The sequence below is a fragment of the Pelophylax lessonae genome, assembly GCF_965119305.1.
Source record: "Pelophylax lessonae genome assembly, chromosome: 8".
Lineage (NCBI taxonomy): Eukaryota > Metazoa > Chordata > Amphibia > Anura > Ranidae > Pelophylax > Pelophylax lessonae.
The window spans coordinates 104,235,955-104,246,485 of record NC_138775.1 but is presented as its reverse complement, the minus strand read 5'-3'; the positions used below and the strand labels follow the sequence as shown (position 1 = coordinate 104,246,485).

The 10,531-nt window shown below is 44.6% G+C and overlaps 1 protein-coding gene across 1 annotated transcript in view; it reads left to right on the top strand.

Annotated features, from left to right (window-relative positions):
* The first annotated feature begins 1,077 nt into the window (after positions 1-1,077).
* ANKRD54 (ankyrin repeat domain 54) overlaps positions 1,078-10,531 on the top strand; it is a 57,226-nt gene continuing 47,772 nt past the window's right edge. The window contains exons 1-2 of the mRNA XM_082266604.1: positions 1,078-1,441; positions 5,721-5,768. Of these exons, the coding sequence (XP_082122730.1) occupies positions 1,234-1,441; positions 5,721-5,768 (256 nt within the window). The 5' untranslated portion in view covers positions 1,078-1,233. The remainder of the gene's footprint in view (positions 1,442-5,720; positions 5,769-10,531) is intronic.

The following is a 10,531-nucleotide window of genomic DNA, read 5'->3' as shown; positions in this document are numbered from 1 at the left end:
GGGAAGGGTAATAAAACCCAGAATGGATATAAGGAGAGGAGGAGATGACACAGTTGTCAGTGGAAGGGAAATGGAACCCAGAATGGATATAAGGAGGGGAGGAGATCACACAGTTGTCAGGGGAAGGGAAATGAAACCCAGAATGGATATAAGGAGGGGGGGAGATAACACAGTTGTCAGGAGAAGGGAAATGAAACCCCGAATGGATATAAGGAGGGGAGGAGATCACACAGTTGTCAGGGGAAGGGAAATGAAACCCAGAGTGGATATAAGGAGGGGAGGAGATGACACAGTTGTGAGGGGAAGGGAAATGGAACCCAGAATGGATATAAGGAGGGGAGGAGACCACACAGTTGTGAGGGGAAGGGAAATGGAACCCAGAATGGATATAAGGAGGGGAGGAGACCACACAGTTGTCAGGGGAAGGGAAATGGAACCCAGAATGGATATAAGGAGGGGAGGAGATGACACAGTTGTCAGAGGAAGGGAAAAGAAACCCAGAATGGATATAAGGAGGGGAGGAGATCACACAGTTGTCAGGGGAAGGGAAATGGAACCCAGAATGGATATAAGGAGGGGAGGAGATCACACAGTTGTCAGAGGAAGGGAAAAGAAACCCAGAATGGATATAAAGAGAGGAGGAGATGACACAGTTGTCAGGAAAAGGGCATTGGTACTAAGAATGAGTATGAGGAGATGACACAGTTGTCAGGGAAAGTGAGATTGGAGATGAGAAGTGGAAGAGTTTGGAGGAAAGGTGGTTGAACCAAGTGTGACTATGAGAAGTGGAAAGGATTCACACAGTCTTTAGGGGAAGGCGGAGTGGAGAAGATGACACAGATGTCAGAGGATCAGAGAGGGGAATTTACTTAGACAACTGTGCATGGCAACTAATTACCTTATAGCTTTATTTTTCAAAGCAGGATGAAGCTAGACGCTGATTGGTTACTAACTTACTATACATAGCTACTCCAGTTGAAATCATTCCTAGAATGAGTAGGAAGTGTAGAAAACGTTGAATCAATAACGAATGGGTTGAAGAACGCCTGCCACCTTGTGGCGATAGAATGTCTAGACAGGCAAAGGCTGTATTTGGCAAATGGTATTCAAATGAGCTAGACTGGGCCTTTCCCTACGTGTCAGGTTTCATAGACTATACTCGGTCGCGATTGGCTGCAGCTCATTGTTGTCGTGGTTACTGCGGCCTAGTGCTGTCCAGAGCCTGTAAAGGGAATGGAGCTGGAGGAGCCCAGCAAGACGATTATTTCCGCCGATCTGGGCGCTGGGGTCCGGGGAGAAGAGCTGTGTCCGTCCGCTGTGCCGGAGCTGCTGAGAGCGCTATGGGAGGAACCCGAGAAGCAGAAGAGGAATTGTGGAGGCCGAGTGAAGTCTCACCGACAACACCGCTATAGGATGTGTCCTCTGGGGAGGGAGAACTATGGTGAGCAGAGGCTGTGTGTGCTCAGCTGTCATACATGACATTCTTCTGTCACTATCATTGTATGGGGAGCTCCTATATACTCATACATGACATTCTTCTGTCACTATCATTGTATGGGGAGCTCCTATATACTCATATATGACATTCTTCTGTCACTATCATTGTATGGGGAGCTCCTATATACTCATACATGACATTCTTCTGTCACTATCATTGTATGGGGAGCTCCTATATACTCATACATGACTTTTATACAAGTGTCAGGCCACCTACAACTGACAGGTAGGTGCTGGGAGGGCATCAGATCTCTTGCCTCTGTTCCTGCCATTTTCACACTTTCTGCAGGATTTGCATATTCACAGGTTCGCATGTGTGCACGTCCCAGATCCAGCAGCCTATTCATTTAAAGATCGGCAGGAGAAAAGTCCCCAACCTTTTATTAACCACTTGAGCCCCGGAAGATTTTACCCCCTTCCTGACCAGGGCCTATTTTGCAATTCGGCACTGCGTGACTTTAACGGACAATTGCGTGGTCGTGCGACGCTGTACCTAAACAAATTTGACGTCCTTTTTTCCCACAAACAGAGCTTTATTTTGGTGGTATTTGATCAACTATGCGATTTTTTTTTTTTTTTTTTTTTATCATGCGCTATAAACAAAAAAAAGAGCGTCAATTTTGCAAAAATAACAATATTTTTCACCTTTTTTTTTTATATGAAATTCCCCCCCCAAAAAAAAGTAAAAATCAACATTTTTTAACATTTTAGGCCAATTTTTTTTTTTTTACCATATGTTTGGTAAAAAAAATCGCAAAAAGCGTATTTTGATTGGTTTGCGCAAAAGTTATTGCGTTTACTAACAAAGGGAAAGATTTTTGTGATTGATTTTTTTTTTTTTTTGCGGGACTGTGACATTGCGGCGGACAGATCGGACCCTTGACTGACATTTTTGACACTTTTGGGGTTACCAGTGACATTACTGCAGTAATCAGTGCTATACATATGCACTGTTACTGTAAAAATGACACTGGCAGTGAAGAAGTTAACTGTATTGGAGAGGGAGGGGTTAAGTGTGTCCTAGGGGAGTGTTTCTAACTGTGATTCGCTGTGGCTTGATGTGTAAGAACAGTGATCAACGGTCCTACATAGTAGAACCGTTTGATCACCATTCTTACACAGGGGAGAATGACAGGCGCCTTTGTTTACATCAGCCGCCTGCCTTTCTCCAGCTGTCACGGACAATCGCGAGTGACCAGGGGACATCGGGTCCACCGGGCACACGCGCGGGGGAGGTCCGTGACCGAGCGGGAGCACGCATCCGGCGGCGCACGCTCGCTCCCAAAACCCTTACAGGCTAGTGACGTAGCCCTACGTCGCTTTTCCTTTGAGGGGCTGACTGCCGACGTAAATAGTCGTGCGGCAGTCGGCAAGTGGTTAAAATCACGTCGCATTATGCTGCACGAAAAACATGCACGGGTGCCAATGCATGACAATCAATGGCATCTTGTCTGCTAAAGAGCAGCGTGTTTCTGTGCAGGTTAGTAATGCATTCAGACCTACACATAACGTGTCCAACTTTACAGAAGAAATCTAACACCAGACACCCTTCTGCTCCCTGCTGTACTTACCTCCGGGGCTGCAGAGCTGTCAGCATTACTTCTTCTGGTCCAGGGGTCTGAAATCCCCGCTCTTCTCTGTGCAGATCGGACTGATTCTAACTGGTCAGCCAATTAGTCTGGTCCGTCCTGGAAGTTGCTGCATGGAGAAGAGCGGGGATTTCAAATCCCTGGACCAGCTATAGGAATGCTGTCAGCACTGCAGCCGTGAAGGTAAGTAGAGTGGGGGCTGAGAGGTATCCAGTGTTAGTTCAGCTTTACATTTTTTTTTCTGTAAAGGTAAATAACACTTTAAGGCCCCTTTCACTCTTGTGCGACTGGTCCTACGACTGCAAGGTCGCATGACAAGGAGTACCGCTCATATCTATGCAACTTCAAGTCGCAACAACTTCAAAGTCCCTGCACTACTTTTGTCCGACTTTGATGCGTTTTGAGGTCCAAAAAACCTCAAAATTACACAGGCGTTGCTTCAAGTCCAGGCAAAATCGCACAACATTTAGGTCGCACAAGTGTGAACAGGGCCTAAAGCCTAAGTCCAGTCTATTATTTTTTTATATCGGCACCAGATACAGTAATTCCATTCGTTGCAAAGTGTCCCTTGTGGTGGTCTCTCTCTCCTTCATCCCCTAGGTAGTAACCCCCTCCATTCTGCCAGTCACTGTATGATCAGAGTTACTGAGTAGTTCTGAGGCTTCTTTCATGTGAACGGCATTTTTTGAAAGGACTCCTTCAGAACTTTTCAAATGGTAAAGAACAGGGATCCTCAGACTTTCCAGAACGAGGGCCATATTATGTATTTTACAAATATTGGTGGACTGAAAATCAATTTGTTTTAGAAATAAATGAATACACTGTAAATGAATAAAATGCTCCAAGACATAACTTTCCTCCCATCTCATCAGAGCTTTTTCCTATCACCTCCATCCCCCTCCTCCCATCAGAGCTCCTGCTTCCTCCCATCACATCAGAGCTTATCCCTGTCACATCAGAGCTTATCCCTGTCACATCCAGCCCCCTCCTCCCATCAGAGCTCCTGCTTCCTCCCATCACATCAGAGCTTTTTCCTATCACATCCAGCCCCCTCCTCACATCAGAGCTTATCCCTGTCACATCCAGCCCCCTCCTCACATCAGAGCTCCTGCTTCATCCCATCACATCAGAGCTCCTGCTTCCTCCCATCACATCAGAGCTTATCCCTGTCACCTCCAGCCCCCTCCTCACATCAGAGCTCCTGCTGCCTCCCATCACATCAGAGCTTTTTCCTATCACATCCAGCCCCCTCCTCACACTCACATCAGAGCTTATCCCTGTCACATCCAGCCCCCTCCTCACATCAGAGCTCCTGCTTCATCCCATCACATCAGAGCTCCTGCTTCCTCCCATCACATCAGAGCTTATCCCTGTCACATCCAGCCCCCTCCTCACATCAGAGCTCCTGCTTCATCCCATCACATCAGAGCTCCTGCTTCCTCCCATCACATCAGAGCTTATCCCTGTCACCTCCAGCCCCCTCCTCACATCAGAGCTTATCCCTGTCACCTCCAGCCCCCTCCTCACAGCAAAGCTCCTGCTTCATCCCATAACATCAGAGCTTATCCCGGTCACATCCAGCCCCCCCCCCCCTCCTCACATCAGAGCTCCTGCTTCCTCCCATCACATCAGAGCTTATCCCTGTCACTTCCAGCCCCCTCCTCACATCAGAGCTCCTGCTTCATTCCATCACATCCAGGCCTCCTCCTCACATCAGAGCTCCTGCTTCATTCCATCACATCCAGGCCTCCTCCTCACATCAGAGCTCCTGCCTCATTCCATCACATCAGAGCTTATCCCTGTCACATCCAGCCCTCCTCCTCACATCCGAGCTCCTGCTTCCTCCCATCACATCCAGCCCCCCTCCTCACATCAGAGCTCCTGCTGCCTCCCATCACATATGAGCTCCTGCTGCCTCCCATCACATCAGAGCTTATCCCTGTCACATCAGAGCCCCTGCTTCCTCCCATCACATCCAGGACTCCTCCTCACATCAGAGCTCCTGCTTCCTCCCATCACATCAGAGCTTATCCCTATCACATCCAGCCCCCTCTTCACATCTCAGAGCCCCCCCCCCCCCATCACATCAGAGCAAGCTTCCCCCTTTTACATCAACGCATGATGGAAATACAGGAACAGTTGATGTGGGCTTGGGTAATCTTGTGAGGTGCCGTAGTTTGAAGACCCCTGGTATAGAGGGTCAGGCTTTGACTACCCCCCTCTGTCATAAAGGCTTGTATAACAAACTATTTCTCTATCCTAAGCCCCCATACAGACTTTGCAGTTAGTGCATTTTTTACCATTTAGAATAGCAATGCCACCAGTGGGGTGACCATTATGCAGGTTGAGACGTTACTGATACATGCATTGATTGCAGCTGTCTATACACACTAGTTAGAGTACATTCAGTGAAAGCATGTCAAACGCTGTATGAAGGCATTGAGTCCAATATACAGTAGCTGCAAGAATGACTTCTTATCCTCCATTACAGCCATCCTGCAAATAAGATATTCTAATTTCTAACTGCAGCCCCTCTGAAAAGAGCTTAATGCACTTACTGTGTCCAGCAGGGGAGAAAGAGAATGTTGTTTGTAGAGAGAAATAATTCTGTTCAAAATGTTTTTTCACCAACAGCTCTAAGGAAGTTAAGAGAAGCAGCGAATGGGAATGACATAGATACAGGTAAGTTTATTAGTGATAGTGGTTTTTTTCTAGTTGCTGTTATTAATAATGTGTTAGTTCTTAAATGCTATAACAGTCTTAGAGAGCCCATAAACAGCCAATGGGAAGATGGACTCCATGATATGAATCTATTTGGAGGGAGAATTTAAAATAATATTAAAAAAAAAAGTAGCCAATTGTTAGACTTGTAATTAGGTTAGGTGTTGCATCTTTCTAAAGGATAAGTTCACCCCCCCCCCATACCCCATAGTGACAGAGGGCGGGGCATTCCTCCCTCCCCTCCTCCGCCTGTCACTATTTAAAAACAGCTGGTTGTGTAGAGCTCCACCCGCACAACCATGTCATTCAATTATACACATCTGTGAATGAATGAACTAAAAGTGGAGTTCTAAAAGAAAAAAAACTGCAAGGATGCTGATCAATGCTTTTGTAGTCTCCGGCATTTCCTGCGCTTCAGTAACGGTCTGCCCGTATGGGTATATAGGCAGACAGCTATACCGAGTGTGTGCAGGTTAATGACATTTCCCCTGAAATCTGCTGATCGCGGGTGCAATGTTGTGCAGGCTCCTTTAAAAATAAAAATAAAATAAAGGTGGGGGGATGTATGTATGTGTATGTACTTTTTTTTTTTTTTCTTGCAAAATATTTGCTATATATAGATAAATACACAGTGCCTTAAAAAAGTATTCATGCCCCTTGAAATTTTCCACATTTTGTCATGTTACAACCAAAACCGTAAATTTTATTTAATTGGGACTAGAGCTGCATGATTAATCCTTAAAAAATTGCGATCTCGAGTCCACCCCCCCCCCCCCCCCACTATCTTAAAATGGCATGTCCTTAATGCATATACTTTAGAGCTGTTCTCTGCTTACTCACAGCTGTCAAAAAAAAAAAAAAAAGGGGGCCTCCGGGGGCTGATAAAAAATGTTTATCAACATTGTTAAGGCCCCATTTACACTTGTGCGACCTAAAAGTCGCACGATTTTTTTGATATATAGATATTTTTTTTTTTTTTTGACGTGAAGTAATACTTTTGTCTATGGACCTCAAAACTCATCAAAGTTGGACCAAAGTAGTGCAGGGACTACTTTAAAGTTTTGCAACTTGAAGTCGCACAGATATGAAGGGTATGCATTAGAAATCATGGAGTACGACTTGTCATGTGACCTTGCAGCCCCAAATCGCAGGACAAGTTGCACAAGTGTAAAAGGGGCCTGCGAGATAACTATAAACCCAATGTTTTACAATGTGTCTTTTCGTTCTTTTAGACCAGGGGTGGGGAACCTACGGCCCGTGGGCCGTATGCGGCCCCCGAAGCCATGTGACCTGGCCCTGCCATTGGGCTGCCTCCGGAGGGGGAGCGCCTCTTGATTACACACAGAGCGGGTTCCTCTGCTTACCTGGCGCGGCCGCTGTCATACAAAGTCACGCCTCCAAACTATGATAGACAGCACAGTGGTGACGTCTATCATAAGGGTCGGTCCAGGAGGCGTGACTTGGTATGAGAGCGCCCGTGCCGGGTAAGTAGAAGAACCCGCTCTGTGTGTAATCAGGAGGCGCTGTAATCCCCATGCGCTCTGCATTGATGGGGGCACTAATAACTCTGCATTAAGGGGGAACTAATCACTCTGCATTGATGGGGGGCACTAATAACTCTGCATTAAGGGGGGCACTCATAACTCTGCATTAAGGGGTAACTAATCACTCTGCATTGATGGGGGGCACTCATCATTCTGCATTGATGGGGGGCACTCATCACTCTGCATTGATGGGGGGCACTCATCACTCTGCATTGATGGGGGGCACTCATCACTCTGCATTGATGGGGGGCACTCATCACTCTGCATTGATGGGGGCACTCATCACTCTGCATTGATGGGGGCACTCATCACTCTGCATTAAGGGGGGGGGGGCAAACCTGGAAAACCAGTTGAGAGCAGCAACATCATCAATACCAGCTAACATCACACACCTCACCAAAGAGAAGCAGTTGCAGCCATCACATTAGGGGTGAGTTAATTAAATGTTTGACAAAATATAACAGGCACATTTTTAAGTTGATAATTTTGTATGGCCCCCAAATTATTTTAAAAATACCCAAATGGCCCTGGGCAGAAAAAAGGTTCCCCACCCCTGTTTTAGACCAAAAGAATGAACTTTGGTATGTAAGTGAGGGCTGTAACCTCTTAACGACCAAGCCTCTTTCTGACACTTGTTGCTTACAAGTTAAAATCAGTATTTTTTGCTAGAAAACTACTTAGAACTCCCAACATTATGTGTATATGTGTGTGTGTATATATATATATATATGTATATAATATAAGCTGAGACCCTAGAGAATAAAATGGCGATCGTTACAATCTTTTATGTCGCATTGTATTTGCGCAGAAGTCTTTCAAAAAATACACTTTAATGAATTTAAAAAAAAAAAACTAAACTGTAAAATTAGCCACATTTTAGCTCAAGCTCTGTCAAATTGGATGGAAAGCGTCTGTGAACAGCAATTTTCAAGTCTTTCCACAGATTCTCAATTGAATTTAGGTTTGTAGCTCTGACTGCATGTTTGGGGTTGTTGTGCTGGACAGTGAACATCTGCCCAAGTCCCAAGTCTTTTAAAAAAAAAAAAAAGCAAAAGTGAACATCCTGGTGATGCAGTCATCTTTCACTGAACTAAACATCCTGCACAGTATAGTTGTAGGGCCTTGCAGTGGGCAGGCTTGGGGCTGGATTTTGTCAAACATTGCAGTGTTATTGCTGAAGCTGGTGCTTATAATCTGTGCGTTGGGGGGGGGGGGGGTGGATGGACAGGTACTTGCGTAACTCGGCTGCTGGTAATGTCTTCAGTAAAGCCCCGTACACACGCACCGATTGTTGGCCGTAAAGTTTCGGCCAACGTCCAATCGGCCGATTGTCGGCTTGTTAGTATGATGCTTCCGACAACCGACTGCGACTTTTCGGCCGAACAAAATCTGGTGTGCATGCTATAAAATTTTTGTTGGCCGTCACCAGAATGGCCGATTGTTCGTCAGTCAGTACAGATTTCGGCTGACAAAAATCAGATGAGCAAGTCTGGGCATGCTCAGAGAAGAAAAAACACACGAAAAGTAGACCAGCACATGACATCACTTCTGAAGTTGGTTGTTGTTGGGCGAGAAAATTCGTGTGCAGTCTAGAGCACATTTCAACCAACACAACAACACTGGACAAAAGACGGCCGATCGATCGGCCAACAATCGGTGCGTGTGTACGGGGCTTTAGGAAAAAGAAGAAGGTGAATTGGAGACTGGTCTGATAATGCTTTACATAAGAGTTTTGGTCTCCAGGGTACCCTGTTTGCAGGAGAAAATGCTTATTAAACATTAAAAAAATGTAAATTATACAAGATTTAAACGAGTTTCTGGAACAAAGACACATTATTACAAGTACTTGTACATGTCTCCATCATGGCTTTATGGTTTCCTTTGTGCCAGGTGTTCAGAATCTTGTCAGTGGGTAGAAAGCACTTCCTCATTTTCTAAGTACTGTAGTTGTGTTTTTTAATGACAGAGAATTACAGTACTTCTTTAAGTACATTAACCACTTAAGCCCCGGAAGATTTTACCCCCATTCCGACCAGGGGGTATTTTACGACTCGGCACTGCGTGACTTTAACTGACAATTGTGCGGTCATGCAATGTGGTACCCAAACGAAATTTACGTCCTTTTTTTCCCACAAACAGAGCTTTCTTTTGGTGGTATTTGATCACCTCTGCGCTTTTTATTTTTTGCGATATTAATAAAAAAAGAGCGAAAATTTTGCAAAAAAATGACATTTTCAACTTTGTCTTTTAAAAAATATCCAATATACTCAATTTATGTATTTTTTTTTGGCCAAAATATATTTAGCTACATGTCTTTGACAAAAAAAAATTCAATGAGCGTATTTTTATTGGTTTGCGCAAAAGTTATAGCGTCTACAAACTATGGTGTAAATACAGAAATTTACGCAGCTTTAATTTTTGACTGCCTATCTCATTTCATGAAGTGCTAAAATGGCAGGGCAGTACAAAACCCCCCCAAACTACCACTTTTTGGAAAGTAGACATCCTAAGGAATGTTCTGAGAGGCATGTTGAGCTCATTGAATATTTCATTTTTTTGTCACAGGTGTTTGAAAAATGACTAAAATTTTTTTTTTTTTTTTTTTTTACACAAAGTTGTCATTGAAATGATATATTGCTCACACATGCCATGGGTATATGTGTAATTACACCCCAAAATATATTCTGCTGCTTCTCCTGAGTACAGGGATACCACATATGTGGGACTTTTTGGGAGCCTAGCTGTGTACGGGACCACAAAAACAAATCCCCACCATCAGAATTTCAAAGGGCGTACATTTTTCATTGCATTTTCTCACTACCTCTAACGGTTTAGGAGGCCCTGAAATGTCAAGATACCACAAAACCCCCCCAAATGACCCCATTTTGGAAAGTAGACACCCCAAGCTGTTTGCTAAGAGGCATGGTGAGTCCATGGAATATTTTATATTTTACCACAAGTTTTGGGAATATTACTATTTTTTTTTTTTATTTTTTTTTTTTTTACACAACGTTGTCACTAAAAGATAAAATTCTCACACATGACATGGGTATATGTGGAATTACACCCCAAAATACATTCTGCCACTTCTCCTGAGTATGGGGATGCCCCATGTGTGAGACTTTTTGGGAGCCTAGCTGTGTACAGGACCGCGAAAACCAATCAACACTCCCAGGTTTT